General features: G+C 36.7%; 1 protein-coding gene across 1 annotated transcript in view; it reads right to left on the bottom strand.

Annotated features, from left to right (window-relative positions):
• The window catches only part of LOC145998783 (chitinase-3-like protein 2), a 48,340-nt gene that overhangs the window by 8,674 nt on the left and 22,552 nt on the right, over nt 1-17,114 (bottom strand). The window contains exons 4-7 of the mRNA XM_083135374.1: nt 12,816-12,940; nt 11,508-11,741; nt 10,207-10,422; nt 5,891-6,098 (exon numbers count right to left, since the gene is read on the bottom strand). Of these exons, the coding sequence (XP_082991500.1) occupies nt 5,891-6,098; nt 10,207-10,422; nt 11,508-11,741; nt 12,816-12,940 (783 nt within the window). The remainder of the gene's footprint in view (nt 1-5,890; nt 6,099-10,206; nt 10,423-11,507; nt 11,742-12,815; nt 12,941-17,114) is intronic.

Raw genomic sequence — 17,114 nt, 5'->3', positions numbered from 1 at the left:
CATCTGGACCAGACAATATTCCTACTATTTTCCTTCAAAAAACAGCTCACTCACTAGCTACTCCTCTTGCAATGTTATACAATAGGTGCTTCTCTGAAGGCTGCTTTCCCACTCAATGGAAGAAAGCAAATATCATTCCTATTTTTAAATCTGGAAATAATAACGATACTACATGTTATAGGCCCATTTCTCTCCTTTCCACAGATGCTATTGTCTGTGAAAAGATTCTTAAAAAAAGACTTCTGAAATTCACATCCCCTTACATTAACCCAGCACAACACGGCTTTCTTCCAAATTCTTCATGCCTTACCAATCTGTCTTGTATGCAATCCTGTGCCATAAACGCAATTACTAATCGTAATCAGTTAGATGTTGTTTACTTTGATCTGTCCAAAGCTTTTGATTCAGTGGATCACCATTATTTACTGCATAAATTATCTAACAGATTTAACATCACAGGAAACACGTTAAAATTAGTGAAAGACTATCTAAGAAATAGACAACAACGCGTTATACGAGGGTCAATATTTATATTTTGAACCTAACAATGAAAAAACAGGAATTTGGCATTGAAAACTGCTTTATTGTTTTTCGAAGTATTCTCCTGTATGGTCAATACACTTTTGCATTCGTTCGAACCATTTGTCAAAGCAGTTTTTCCAATCTTCTTGAGACACCTCCATAATATGGTTTTTCAACGCATCGACGGCATCTTCCGCCGACGAAAATCGTTGTCCACGTAATTTATTCTTGACATTCGGGAACAAGAAGAAGTCATTGGGTGCCAAATCAGGACTGTACGGCGGATGACCCATCAATTCGATTTTTTGACTGTTCATAAAGTCGGTTGTTAGACGAGATGTGTGACAGCTGGCATTTTCTTGATGAAGAATGATCGGACGGCGTTTGTTTGTTTTCCGTATTTGACCGAAGACCTCTGGCAAACAAATTGTTGTGGACCATTCAGAGTTGACCGTTCTACGTTCCTCTAAAGGCACAGTTGCCACATGACCAGTTTTCCCGAAAAAACAGGCGACCATTTGTTTCGATGTGCTTCGAGCGCAAACAACTTTTTGTTGGATTGGGTTCATCTTGAAACACCCATACAGTCGACTGCTGTTTACGTTCCGGATCATATGCATATATCCATGATTCGTCACCTGCTACAATCTTATATACGTCTTTTGAAGCACCACGATTGTATTTATCGAGCATTTGTTTGCACCAATTGACGCGAGCGTCTTTTTGAGTTTTTGTCAAATTGGGTGGGATCCAACGAGAACACACCTTTCTCACAGCTAAATGATCATGTAATATTTTATATATGCTGGTGGAACTAATGCCTATGGTTGCCTCAATCTCACAGTATGTCACATGACGATCTTGCAGTATTAGGTTTTGCACAGCATCAATGTTTTCTTGAACAACAACTGATTTTGGACGACCTTCGCGAATCTCGTCGGTGAGCGAATGGCAGCCACGATTAAATTCGTTATACCAGCGTTTCACAGTGGCAAAGGATGGGGCTTCATCGCCAAATGTGGAAGTAAGTTGATCGATGCACTCTTGTCTTGATAATCCACGTCGAAAATCGTAAAAAATCATCGCACAAAAATGTTCACGAGTTAATTCAATTTTATTGTTGTCGCGCAAAACAACACAAATGAAGCTATTGACAAAACATTTGAAGTACGTTATGGTCAATAATGCCAGACGATTCCGTGCAAACGTCAAATCGCGCCTAACTTCAATCAGTGTTGCCAAGGCTCAAAATATAAATAGTGACCCTCGTACTTCCTGGAACTCATTCTAACTGACTTCCTGTTATATCTGGTGTGCCGCAAGGAAGCGTTCTTGGCCCTTTGTTATTTGTGTTATATCTGGATGATCTCACAGACCTCTTTAATTCCCCCATCTCAAGCACAATTCTAATGTTTGCTGATGATTGCAAGATTATGAGAGAAATAAAACAGCCATCAGACATGCAAATTCTCCAAAATGACATTAACAGATTCTCTGAATGGTGTAAGCAATGGAAACTGTCCAGAAACCCTTCTAAATGCTCTTACATAACAATTTCATTGAAACAAAACATTCTTGAAGGCAATTATACGCTCACCGAAATCCCTCTAGCAAAAGAAACACAACACCGAGATCTAGGTATCCTCATAGATTCAAAACTAAATTTTGATAATCACATATCAACAATCACAAAATAGGCAATGCGTATGCTAGGCCTACTTTACAGATTCACCGAAATCAATAACCCGAAAGCACTTTCCATTTACTTCAAGACATTTGTGTCCCCCATTCTAGAATATTGTTCACCAATCTGGAACATGGCTGCACATTCTCATACCTCCAAGATCGACAGTGTTCTCAGCTTTTTCCTCTCCATCGTTCGATATAGTGTGCCTGCCCTGAGACACCTGTCTAAGAGAGATCTGCTTGTAAATCTGCACATTAATACTCCAGAAACTTGTAGATACATTGCAGATATGAAATTGCTATATAAGATCATAAATGGAAACTTAAGATGCAGCATCCCACTCCACGAACTCTCACTCAGAGTGCCTAGACATAAAACACGGAGCAAGGAAACTTTCCACACTACAACTCCCAGGCTCTCACTCATACAACGTTCACTACTCCATAGGCTACCGAATCAGTTCAATATAATCTCAAACCAAATAGATATATTCACCTCATATTCATTTTTTATCAGCAACATAGAAAAAATTGTACATAAATAATGCTTTTGTGAAACTGATCTATTTACCTTGGTATTGTTTTGGCTTGTTTTATTTTTGTTTATTTTATGTTATCCTTTCTTTTGTGTTTTTAATCTTAGTCTATTGTTTTACTGTTGTTTCTTTCTGGTTTAAAATGGCTTCTGCTGTACTGGAAATTTCAATAAATAAACTGCATATTAACTAAAGAAAATTATAGTTTCTGCAGAAAAGTCAATCACTCGTACATACTTCTTACAATATCATAAAACATACTGAGGAAACTCATGTGTAAACCCGAGTGTTCTAAACATATTGCAATTTTTACATTTGTGAACAAATATTATGAAGAAAATAATTGAAATTCCCGAAAGTGTATGTCTATCATTCTTGTAACAATAATTTTTTGCTGGTGAGATCCTATGTACTATCAATGATCTATGCTGTTAACGTACTGAGCCATTGAATGCTGGCACTATTGCCTTGTCATTGTCCATCCATTGATCGCTCGTTTTTGCACTGCAAGGTGTGTTTTACACAGTAATTAATAACATTTACCTGTTTCTTACACCAGGGATATCCACAGGATTTGTTCCTGGGCTGCTGCAAACTAGGCATTTTGCCCAGGGGTGCAGCAAGAGGGGCATGTCTCTCTTAAAAATAGCGATGCAGCTCAAAAAACGTAGCTGTTAGCCAGAATATATTCATTCATATATGCCAGTTCGCTTTAGTTATCTGGATATTAGATTTATTCTATACTAATGAAATAAATTACGCAGATATCTATAATCTGTGATGTCAAGATATTTATAATCTACATTATTTCCATCTAATAGACTTTGTCTTTATGAACCTACTGCAAAAGTAAGCGTTATTGTCGAATATTTCTTTGATGCTGTGGTCACATCCAAATTTTCCTCAAAATTCTGAGAAGAAATGTAGCTGTAACAGGAATTTTGTAGCTTTGCTACATTTACAATTTTCAAAATGTAGCGCCACTACAGCTACTGCTACAACTGTTGTAGGTAACTACAGTAGCAATGCTACAATTAGCATGCTACTTCTGATCACTGCAAACCATAAGTCCTGTACAGAATGGAAGGCACAACAGGCACCCCGAAAGTCGCACATTCACAAGGATACATCAATGCTACAGGGAATATGGGACCTTCGCACATGGTATTCTACCAGGTAGGCTTGCAAGCATTATGCCTACAATCAAGACAGGGGTGGATCATAACCATACATTCACAATTATCTCGGAAACGGTTTGTTTGCAACCTTGTGTTTACCGAGACTTTTTTGCTTCTACTATTGTGTACTTTTCAGCTTCTCAGTTTGTGCTATCACTTCTGATACACCCTGTAGTGTAATGTGCTGGTATCATCAAATGGAAATATTAATGGCAATGGTAGTATTGTGAATGGTAACCAAAATGTAAATGTAATACTATGGCATTGTGTACCGTGTTTCTTTTTCTCAAAGGCTGAAGCAATATTTAAGGTGCACCTTACATTTGATGGCATCTTGGATTCGAAGAAATATGGTAGCATATTTCTGTATTCTTAAATGTTATAAGAAAATAAATTTACAATGTACCGCAGGGAACTGTTGTTTTCGTAGAAACTTAATGTTCATGTTAAAATGGCACTATGACTTTGGGATGGCCCGATATGAAATTTTGGCCAATACCGGTGAAGTACTGATATAAAACTTACCAATACCGATAACCAATCTGATATAAAATTCCTAATTGACCTTGAAGCACCTGAATAGTTCATTGACCTTCTTAATAAATGTGTGTTTCCAGGTGACTGGAGTGCAAAAGAAGTTGCACATTTAGACGTTTACTTTTTTAAATAGTACGACATGGAGATCATTCATAAAAATTATAAGAAACTGGCAGAATTTTGCACTAAATTATAAGATATTTATAGATATATCGGATCGGTAAAATAATCTGTAATTTTACCGATAAACCAATATGCCTATATCAGCCAATACTGATAAGAATACCAATTAATCTGTACCATCCCTACTATGATGACTAGAGGCACATATTTTTGGTAAATAAAAAAGCAAAATTTCGGTATAAAAACTAAGTCAATTTCGGTTTCAAAAGCGGTAAATAAAATAAAATATCGGTGTTATAGCGGTGAAAAATTGGATCAAAAGTGGTATATAAAAATACATTTTGGTTTTAAAATTGTGAATATAATCCTAAATTTGATTTAAAAACTACACTTATTCCACAGAATTTACATTTCACTTCTAATAGCACATTTATGTAGTTATCCGAGTATTAAGTTTATTTCTGCGTAAAGGAATCAATTTTTGTTTCTCCAATATTAACAGCAGAATTAATCAATTTTCCGGGAATTGCATAACTCTCAGGATAATTCAGACCTCAGAAGGTGCCGCGTCGGTGAATAAACCCTAAATTTCGTGTTTAAGAGTTAATTTCGCTTTTTGCAGTTCATTTCGCAATATTTCGTGACAAAACATGGTCACAAAATGCATCTCGCACCTTTCAAAAACATGAAAAATTAACATTACAATGTGTTTTTTCAAATTTCGTTTTTTCGTCAAAAACGAAATATGCATGCCCCCAATGATGACACAATCACAGGAATATGGTTAAGGTGTTGAAAAGTTCAAAAGTACAAGGATAATAGCACATTTTTGTAGCTCTCAGGGTGTTCAGTTTATTTGGGTGTACAATTCCACTTTTGCTTCTCGAATTTTTACAGTAGAATTGATCAATTTTCCATGACTTTGCATATCTTACAGAATAATCAGACTTCAGAACATGTTGTGTAGTAAATGAACTCTAAATTTCGTGTCTAAGAGTTTATTTTGCATTCTGCAGTTCATTTCATTGCATGTTATTTCACATTTCATGTTTCCGTCAAAAACGATAATGTAAAAAATGATTTAGTCGATGGAGTTAAGGCCTTAACTATGACACTGCAAGTAAGCTAATAATTTTATGTCTACAGATCAATTAAAGCTTCATTCACAAGCGTGTTTTTTTTTCCTTCACTTCCCCCCCCCCCCCCCCCCCAAGCATGATAAAGGACACTTTAGAGCTTGGAAGATGCTGCATTCTAAAAATTAATATTAAAATTATAAGAACCCAGAAGATGTTCTTATCATCTTACCTTAAATGTCACGCTCGGTACATCATCATAAGATACCCATTGCATGCCATTGTACGCATAAGGTGCCATGCTCTCTGTGTCAAAAACTCTTGTCGATCCATTGTACAAAAACTTGCACAAATCAGGGTAGTTAATAAAGCCTCCACTTCCCAAAGAACCGATTCCGGATGCAGGTGCACCTATGCCATTATTTTCTGCATTTGACAGGCTAGGAAAGAGAAGGTATGATATAAATATTATAAGAAATATTTTTTGAAGAAACAAATTCCATTGCATACTTGGGCAATATGGAAATCTAAGTTAAATTTACATGTTATCCCTTGCTGTATGTTTTGTAAATTCTACATTCCTTCCTTAGCCACTGGAGGAGGCACTTACTACACGGCGGCTGCTCTATGATCCAAATAAAATTCAAGTACAAATTCAAGTTTCCATTCCAAAAATTCAAGGTAAAAAATAACATCAAGTTATAAAAAATTCATATTAACATTTACACTAAATATTTACAAATATATTTTACTAAGCATGTGAATAATGTCTGGAACCCACCTTGAGATATCAAAAACTAACAACATAAGAGTACATAAGAATCAACACTCTCCCCCTTGTAACCTCAATCACCTCACATGAGATGTCTAAAACTATGGAAGAATAGTCAAGTGTCGATGTTGAACGTCATTTAGATTAAAATGGGGTTTTATAATACATCCCCCGTTTTTTCCTTGTCTAAAATATAGTGACCTCTCCCAGCAATACATCTCGATATAACAACATAAAACACTCAAGGAAACTGGATGGCAACAGCTACCCCCACCCCCAACACAACCCAGCTTGGAAACGTTCTTTGTCAGTATCCCTTTATCAATTTTATCTAATCATCACAAACCCACATTGTTGCAACGAGCTAAAAGTGGCAGAAAAGTAATGCTCAATAACAAAAACACATATAATCAAACTAAATTAGTATAAAATTGAATTTTCTTACGTGACTGAGTATGAAGTTTAGAAAACAATGTTTCAGGGTACAACTGCGCCCTTCTTCAGGTTCTTATTTTCTCTAGGCACTAATCATAATGCCACGTCACTAAGTGTTAGAAAAGGATTAGGTTAGAGGTATTAGTTAGAAACACTTAAAATAATCACAGCCAACATTCCTGTCCAAAAACAAGCAGTTAAAAATCCCATTTTAAAAAGTTCCCTATTTCCCCTCGAGACCTCTTAAACCCGGGGGTCTTATACAATCGGTAAAACACGTTCAGTTGCACAGCCAGCACTGGCGACCAACTCCTGTTCAAGAAGTCATGAAGGTTATTTCCCCTCCTTTGCTGTTCCACCCTCCCCTCCATTACGTCACCATTCCAACTTAAATTCCCGTTCCACCCCGGCCGCTCTGGCAACTTCCGGAGTAACATGGAATCCCATCTTTCGTTCTTTTCTCATTGTTCTGTCCCATTTTTTGAAAAGTTTTACCCATCCTTCCTCTAAGTTACCATCATCTCTGTTTAGTTTTATATTTCTCCCAGTGCAAATGTTCGTAGTCTCATAGACATTTCTATTTATTTTTTTGTTTTCTTTTCTAATAACCTCTTTCTTTATGATTTTATGCCCGCTCATGATTATATGTTCGCATAATCCAGTTTTGGGGACTCCTTCTCTAATATTGCCCTCGTGTCCCCCCCCCCCCCCCCGCCAATCTTATACGCATGCTTCTTCTAGTCTGTCCAATATACTCTTTGCCACATTCACATTTAATTCTATATATGCCTTTAGATTCCTCTGGGTTTCCTTTTCCACCCTTTTTGTATTCGGTGGAATGTTTCTCTATACTCCGGGGGCCTTCATCCCACATCTAATCCCGTATTCCCTTACGGTTTTCTCAATTTTTTCTGATACCCCTTTAAAGTACGGAATCCCTACAAAACTAACTTTCTCCGTACTTTTTTCTTTTTCACCCTCCCTTGTTATTTCCTCATTCTTATCCATGTTTGTCTCTCTGTTGATAATTTTCTGCGCCATTCCTTAGTATTCTTTTCATTTCGTTTTTCTTAAAACCATTTTTCCTTCCTACTTTCATTATCCATTCTTCTTCCTTTACTCTTTCCTCCTCTCCATTACACAATCTTCCTGCCCTAATGAAGAAATTAAGGAATACGTTCGTTTTAATCCTCCCTGGATGTTCCGATTTTTTATTAATGTACAGGTCCCCGACTAACTGTTTATAGTATACCCCCATTCTTATTTTCTTACCTGTTTTTGTGATGCTAAGATCTAAGAAAATGTATGCAATTGCATTTGGAGGTCAGCGGACGATTAGACGGAATAACATGTAATCGTATTGAAGAAAGACATTTCAGAACCATAGAAATAGTTAGGGCTAACGAGAGTAAAACAATAAAGAATAAGCTAGCGAAGTTAAGAAAAAATAATGGGATGACTAGGGAATCAGGAAATAATGAGGGGAGGGGGAAAAGTGAGGATAATCTTTTTAACTTAACAACACATAAACTACCTGTAGGCTTAATGAAAATTATGGAAAAAGGGCAGAAGTTCGCTATGAAAAGTGAAAACATTGAGAAAGACGAATTTATTACAGCAACAGAAAGGATCGTGGGAAGCTTAGATGACAAAGATGACAAAATGGAAGTCAGGCAAAAAATGCACGACATAACTGAAAAAAAAAAAATCGAAACGAAAATGTAAGAAGAATTGGAAAAAAGGATAAAGACCTTACGGAAAGATTACTTAGTGTAAAAAAATGGGTAAAAGATAAAGGGGCATACATAATCAGATCAGATAAAGAAAATAAGATGGTAGTAATGGGAAAGGAAGAATATCATAGGAAATTGAAGGAGAGCTTTGAAAATGACGACTTTGAGGAAATTTCGGGGAACCCGATCAATAAAATCAGGAATGAGGTTAGGAAGGGGATTGAAACTAGCATTTCGTTAGGAAGCGCGGAAGAATTTTTTTTCATTAGGGCAGAAAGATTGTGTAATGGAGAGGAGGAAAGAGTAAAGGAAGAAGAATGGATAATGAAAGTAGGAAGGAAAAATGGTTTTAAGACAAACGAAATGAAAAGAATACTAAGGAATGGCGCAGAAAATTATCAACAGAGAGACAAACATGGATAAGAATGAGGAAATAACAAGGGAGGGTGAAAAAGAAAAAAGTACGGAGAAAGTTAGTTTTGTAGGGATTCCGTACTTTAAAGGGGTATCAGAAAAAATTGAGAAAACCGTAAGGGAATACGGGATTAGATGTGGGATGAAGGCCCCCGGAGTATAGAGAAACATTCCACCGAATACAAAAAGGGTGGAAAAGGAAACCCAGAGGAATCTAAAGGCATATATAGAATTAAATGTGAATGTGGCAAAGAGTATATTGGACAGACTAGAAGAAGCATGCGTATAAGATTGGCGGGGGGGGGGGGGGGGGGGACACGAGGGCAATATTAGAGAAGGAGTCCCCAAAACTGGATTATGCGAACATATAATCATGAGCGGGCATAAAATCATAAAGAAAGAGGTTATTAGAAAAGAAAACAAAAAAATAAATAGAAATGTCTATGAGACTACGAACATTTGCACTGGGAGAAATATAAAACTAAACAGAGATGATGGTAACTTAGAGGAAGGATGGGTAAAACTTTTCAAAAAATGGGACAGAACAATGAGAAAAGAACGAAAGATGGGATTCCATGTTACTCCAGAAGTTGCCAGAGCGGCCGGGGTGGAACGGGAATTTAAGTTGGAATGGTGACATAATGGAGGGGAGGGTGGAACAGCAAAGGAGGGGAAATAACCTTCATGACTTCTTGAACAGGAGTTGGTCGCCAGTGCTGGCTGTGCAACTGAACGTGTTTTACCGATTGTATAAGACCCCCGGGTTTAAGAGGTCTCGAGGGGAAATAGGGAACTTTTTAAAATGGGATTTTTAACTGCTTGTTTTTGGACAGGAATGTTGGCTGTGATTATTTTAAGTGTTTCTAACTAATACCTCTAACTTAATCCTTTTCTAACTTCGTGACGTGGCATTATGATTAGTGCCTAGAGAAAATAAGAACCTGAAGAAGGGGGCAGTTGTACCCTGAAACGTTGTTTTCTAAACTTTATACTCACTCACGTAAGAAAATTCAATTTTATACTAATTTAGTATTGATTATATTATATAGTGAATAACACACACCATACGCAAATAGAAACACATATTTTGTATTTTTATTATTAAAGCAGCGTCATGCAAAAACATTAAAATTCTGATTATGTTTCATGATCTTTTAAGTTTACGTGCTCATACCAAATTGAGCAAACACTTACGTGTATGTGTGTCCATATGCAGGAATTCCAACGATTACTTTCTCTTTCGGCATTCCATTTTCAACCCAATAATACGATGACCAGTTAGTATTAAGTGTACTTGCGAGGCCCACTTCATTTTCTCTCTTGTATACTGGTGCATTCATGCCTGTCATGGGCAAATACCACAGATAGTAGTGGTAATCATACGACATCAAATTTATGAAGTCAACGAGTCTGAAAAAAAAAGAACATCAGGCTTTCATCATACATTTGATTGGTTAAAAGGAACCATGTGACTACACCGTTCCTGAATGTGGTGCAAAAACCAAATACACTACATTACATCAAATCAACAAAGTAGACAATTCGTTGTTGTACTTTGTAACCAACTAGATGTGCAAGTGCAAAGAGAGTGAAAAAGTGCAGCGAACTAGACAGGGCTCATACAACCAAAATTATTAGTTTTATCTACTAACATTGGATTGCAGGAATACATCTACAAAATGCTGGCAATGTGAAGAAGAAAAAATACAAAAAAAACAACATTATTAATAGAACAAAAGCAATATGAATCAAACCAAACAACCAAGAGTAGTCTGGTCTACCTCTACTAAACAACATATGCCTTCATTGGAGTATTAATGTCTTCTGTAGATATCATGATCACAAGTTCTTGACTTGACATATTCGTGATATTTCTTGCTCAGAATTGTGTTGCACAAGCTGCTTCTGGAGTAAGCCAGTTCTTAGCAGGTCTTTAGAATGGAAAGTATGTGTTAGAAAGTGTGTGCTAATGACTGGCTGGTTGGGTGGATGTGCATATACAATGCATGTAAAAATGAGTAGTGTACACGTGTAGGGGTGACACACTTTGTTTTTAATTTAAATTTCCCAGGAATTTCAGACAGCCAGTGTCTAAATATTATTGTATGCAAGTTTACATTTCACATGCATGCAGAATGGTAAATAATTCTCATGTTGAGTTCCATGTGCTTGCTTTAATAATTTGCATTGCAATTTGTATATTTTTCCATATTCATGTGATTGGAGAATCCCAACTTTTGGTTTGTTACTGCTTACGTATAGCAAATGTTCAATCAGTCCTTTTTTAAAGTTTCTTTTAATGTGGCATAAAAAATTTCTTCCAAATTATCAATATGTTGTATTTTCAAGTGAAATATCAATCTATTCACAAGGCGCATATATCACAGACACAAATAAATTTTCCTCGTAGTTTGGAGGGAAATCAAGCATTCTCTGATTTTGGGCAGAATTGCTTACTCGTTAGAAATAAAATAGAAAACTGAACTAACACATACCTTGCCAACTTCCTCGTCTCATAACAGGTATCAACAATGGTCTTAGGAGCACCAACTGCAACTGTGAGAAGCATCGATGAATTCCTCTTCGTAAATTCCTTTCTGAAATGCTCCAGCAGGTATGTAAAGCGGAATCTCTCAATTTCTGGACCATTCCAGGAAGGAAATTCCCAATCAAAATCTACTCCATCAAACCCAAGCTCCTCCAGGAACGTAATTGTTCTCAGCAAGAAGCTGGAAAGAAAATACATGTTATCCAAATAGAAAACCATGTTCTATAAAACAACTGGTATGAAACATGCACAAGTGTTTGTGTCAATAGTTACTGCCTTAAAGTACTCCTTACATTGCAAATGTAGGATGTATTGACACATTTTACTTAAAAAGTAAATACACTGTTTAATTTGACACACTTCAATGCCAAATGTCTCGATCCACTTAAGAAGTCAGCAATCAATCCAATTTAATGTGCACCGGCCCTCATGGTGGATTGGTTATCACATCGCACTATGACGCCAGGGGTCCCGGGTTCAAATCCCAGCATGGATGTTTGAGAGTGTCCATTCATCAATTTCATCATATCATCACTCATCCCCATCTTCACAAATTAGCCAAAAGTGGCACAAAAGTGAAGTAAAATAAAGCAAATCAATCAATCAATTTAATGTACCTGCACCTGCATTTGTTATTGCAAATCCAAGGCAAATATTAGATTACTTCTACTGACTAACTAATGGTCCACAGGTTAGTACATTTTCAGAATACAGTGACACAAAAGTGGCAGTTCTAAGACTTTTTCATTAATTATTAACCATTCTCATTATTGTGGGAACTAATACGTCTAAGACAATCATGATGTAAATAAATACATAAAAAGCATTCAAGTAGTTTAAACTATCAAGTATAGCCTTGCATCAATATTTGAATGTCATCTGACAACACTAGACAATACAGTAATACAACTGCAATTCACTTTGTATTCCTTAATCTTGTGTGTTCATTTCATGTTAGCAAATTAAATAATGCTGCCAAATTCATTCCATAAAAATAATGTGATTAATAAAAATTAATCAAATGCTATACTGATGCTTAGCATAGAGACTGTGGGATTCTCGATCTTGGCCAAAGTCGGAGATAGTGTGAACATCAAACACACTGAATACCTTTCCTTTACTTGATAGGCTAGGTAGGTATCAGATAACTTGAAAATTAAACCACTGCCACTACAGTTACTATCAACAAATGACAAAGTTGATGAAAACAAAATGTAACTGGAAGAACCACTGCAAATATAACTAGAGGGCTTACCGAAATCTTCGTTTTCTTGTAGCTACCATATCGGGGAATCCACCATGCCTAGAATAACCTCCAATGGACAGAAGCACTTTCAAATTTGGATTCTTGCTTCTAAGAGCTAATACCTTCTTGTAAGTCTATGAAAACAAAAGAAAAGTAACTTTCATAAAACTACAATGCATTTCAAGTAAGAATAAGAAAAACAATGAACTTTTCAATTCTTATAATTTTCCTTAATTTCAACACATGTTCCATTTGTTCTATTTTGGCTCTTTTACATAAATTTATTCTCTCCATCTAGAATGAATCATGAAAAACATGACAGGATAAAGGAAATGACACACTCATGACCAACTCTACATTCAAACTTCAAACCTTTAGCTCTAGGAAATTATTCCACAGAGACCAGCAAAATTCAAGCATGTAGACATAAGTAAAATCAACAGATAATTACGTGAATACGTCCGTTTTTAAGGGCTAAGCCCCGGAAGCCCCAAGGGACGAGATGCCACTGGTTGCCAGTATACATGCGGCAAAACAGTACTTTCGAATGTCTGTTGTGCCGAAACGACGCACCAAACGACAAAAAATGTTACTGAGAAAAGTTATTTGTTTTCGTGTCCTCTATACATTTCTGTGGTTTCCCCACCTAGTGGTTGCAGGACCTTGTAGTTGGTGGTGGGGCTTGCGTGCTCTGATGATCCCCTAGGCTATACCGGCGGTAGCATAGCTACTGGCAGGGTCTCCCATGCCGGGCAGGCTAGCGGGTAAAGAGCCACACTAAGAAGCAACCTAACGGTCAACGACTCCAAAGGCGGAAGAAGATGGATGGTCATCTCAACGGCTGAGGAGGCGGAGGAACCTAGAGGAGTAATACCTCTATAAAAAAACTTGATCCATCTGGCTCCGGATGGTAGCACCTTGTAAGGGTCCCTTGCCAGGGTTACGGTGAAGACCTCAACGACATCTGTGGCGGAGAAGGAGACCTTCGGAACGGGAGAAGAGGGAAACCACTGCCTTGTGGAGAAGGGGAACTTCAAAGGCTAAGGGGTTGGAGTGAGAGACTTTAACTCTACCCGTAAAACGTAGAGCAGAACAGCTAACAACAGCTAAGCTATGCTCACTGCAAGCCCAGAGGCAGAAAGGAGGCAGCCCCTCCACTGGGCTAAAATGCTGTAGGCCAATCCCCTGCACATTTGAACCTACAATGATTAAAAGAAGAACAAGAGAGCAAGCCGGACAGATCACGACGACGACGAATTGGCGAGGATATGGCTCAGTGAATGTTGGAACATGGAATGTAAGGGGTCTAAATGGGAAAGAATGTGAATTAGTAAGAGAGATAAAGGAAACAAAAGTGAAATACCTTGCAGTTACAGAAACAAAGAAGAAAGTTAATGGAATTGAAGAACTTGATGAAAACTTTCTTCTATTCTACAGTGGAGTACCAAAACAAGAAAGAGCAAGATCAGGAGTGGCATGTATGATACATAAAGATAGAAAGGAAAATGTCAAGGGATGGAAATTTATAGATGAGAGAATAATGACAGTAGACATTTTAGAGCAGAAAGAATTAACTCTAGTGATTGTATATGCCCCTAACGAGAATGAAACTTCAAACAACAAAGATCAGTTTTATGAAATACTACAAAGAACTATTGAAGACATAGATAAAGAAGTTATTATCCTAGGAGATATGAATGCCAGAGTGGGAAATAAAACTGATCGATGGGGAAAAGTAATAGGAAAGTATGGAGAAGGAGTTATAAATAACAATGGAGAGAGACTGTTGGAACTCTGCATAATAAATGATCTGATTATCACCAACACTATGTATATACATAAAGACATACACAAATATACTAGAGAAGAACCAAGTAGAAATGAAAAATCTGTAATAGATTACATCATTGTGCGGAGAGATATGAAAAAGTTCATAAGAGATGCAAGAGTTAAAAGAGGGCCAGAAGTAAACACTGATCATAAACTTCTCATATTAGATATGACCATAGGGGTTAAAAGTAAGACATCAAGGATGAATAGAAGGAAGAAAACTATAAATTACAACATAAGAGAGAAGATAAAGTTATACAAGTTGAAAGAGAAAAATGTTCAAGGAGAATTTAGAAAGAAAGTGAAAGAAGAACTAGCGAATGAGCAAGTAGAAGAAAGAGAAGATGACTTAGAAAAACTCTGGAGTAAATGGAAAGGGGCAATAATATCTGCTGCTCAACAAGTATGTGGAACATCTAGAGTAGGAAGCAAGAAGATAACAAATTGGTGGAATCCAGAAATAGAAGCAGAGGTAAAAGATAAGAAAGAAAAATGGAAGAAATACCTGTCAGTGGGTACTCTGGAGGCATTTAGAATATAGAAAGCAGAGGGATAAAGTGAAGAAAGTGGTTCAAGAGGCAAAGAAAGAAATGTGGGAGCAATTTGGAAGAAATATGGAGCAAAATCGTGAGGAAAATCAAAAACTTTTTTACAAAGTTTTGAAGAACATGAGGAAACAAAAAGATTGCAATTTAAAATTTATATATGATGAAAATAAGAAATTATTAACAAATTCTGAAGAAATAATGAAAAGATGGAAAAACTATTTCCAAAAATTATTAAGTGAAAACGAAAGAAACGTACCAAATGAAGAGGAGGAGGAGGAGGAGGAGGAGGAGGAGAGAAGGCCTGAAGAACCAGATATGCTAGATGTAGAACAAGAAGTAATTACATGGGAAGAGTTAAAGAAAGCTATTAGTAGAATGAAACTAGGAAAGGCAGCTGGTCATGATGGCATTGCACCAGAAATGATCAAGGATATGGGAAAGGAAGGAGAAGATCTGTTGCTCAGAATAATAAATGTGGCATGGAAGGAAAAGAAGATAGTGAAGGATTGGGAAACATCAATACTAATACCAATATATAAGAAAGGAGATAACAGGGAATGCAGAAATCACAGAGGTATTTCACTCCCCAGTGTGCCTGGCAAAGTCTATTCAAGAATTTTGGAAACTAGACTAAGACAAGAAATCGAGGATAAATTAGAGGAGACACTAAGTGGATTCAGACCAGGTAGAGGTATCCAAGATCACATATTTACAATAAGGCAAATAATAGAGAAAGTTATAGAATACAATAGAGAATTATACCTATGCTTTATAGATTTGGAAAAGGCTTTTGATAGGGTGCCATGGCAAGAGCTATGGAAAACCCTAAAGAAAAACAATGTAAACAAACAATTAGTAGAAGCAATACAAAGTTTCTACAGAACAAATAGATGCTATGTCAGAACTGGCAATAACAGATCAGAGGAATTCAAAACATCAACAGGAGTAAGACAAGGTGATATTTTATCCCCATACTTGTTTATCATTCTAATGGATGATGTTCTGGAAGAAATAAAACCAAAGATGAGAAAATTCAAAGTAGGAAATTGGAAACTGAAAACTGTAACTGTATCTGAACTTTTATATGCAGATGATATTGTATTGTTTGCAAATTCACAAGCAAACCTACAAAGAAATTTAGAAATAATAAATGGTAATATGTCAAAGAAATATATGAAAATAACCAAAGATAAAACAACTGTGTTAAGGATAGGGAGAATAGAAACACCTTGCATAATAAGCCTTGAAGATTCAGAGCTAAAACAAGTACAAAGTTTTAAGTATCTAGGTGTTACAATCAATAGTAATGGAAAAATAGATGCAGAATTAAACACTCGAATAAAGAATACAAACAGATTATATTATGCCATAAACAAAGGATTTTTAGGGAAAAAGGAAATAAGCCAAAAAACAAAAATGATTGTGTACAAATCAACTTATGTACCAACAGTGATATATGGAAGTGAATCCTGGATAATTAATGAAAAACAAAAACAAAACTTACAAACAGTAGAAATGAAATATTTGAGGAGAACAGTGGGAAAGACCAGAAGGGACAAAATCAGGAATCAAACAATCAGAATAACATTAAACACAAAACCAATATATCAGGATGTGGAGCAAGCACAACTCAGATGGTTTGGACACCTCAGCAGAATGCCTGAACATCGAATACCTAAACAGGTATGGGAAGCAAGAATGGGAGGATTGGGTGCAAAGAGACCGAAAGGAAGACCACGTAGGACATGGAATGAGGGAATGAAGGATATCCTGAGCAGAAGGAACATCTCGTGGAGTGAAGGAAGGAAGCTGGCAGAAGATCGTGACAGATGGCGAGCTCTCTACAAAACCTCGACACCAATCGGTAGAAGAGGATCGGAATAAGTAAGTAAGCCGCTAGGAGTGCTGTCGTATCCATTGCAACAGACGA

This window comes from Lepisma saccharinum, chromosome 14, assembly GCF_977018435.1.
Source record: "Lepisma saccharinum chromosome 14, izLepSacc3.1, whole genome shotgun sequence".
NCBI lineage: Eukaryota > Metazoa > Arthropoda > Insecta > Zygentoma > Lepismatidae > Lepisma > Lepisma saccharinum.
This window is presented reverse-complemented; position numbering and strand designations above follow the sequence as displayed.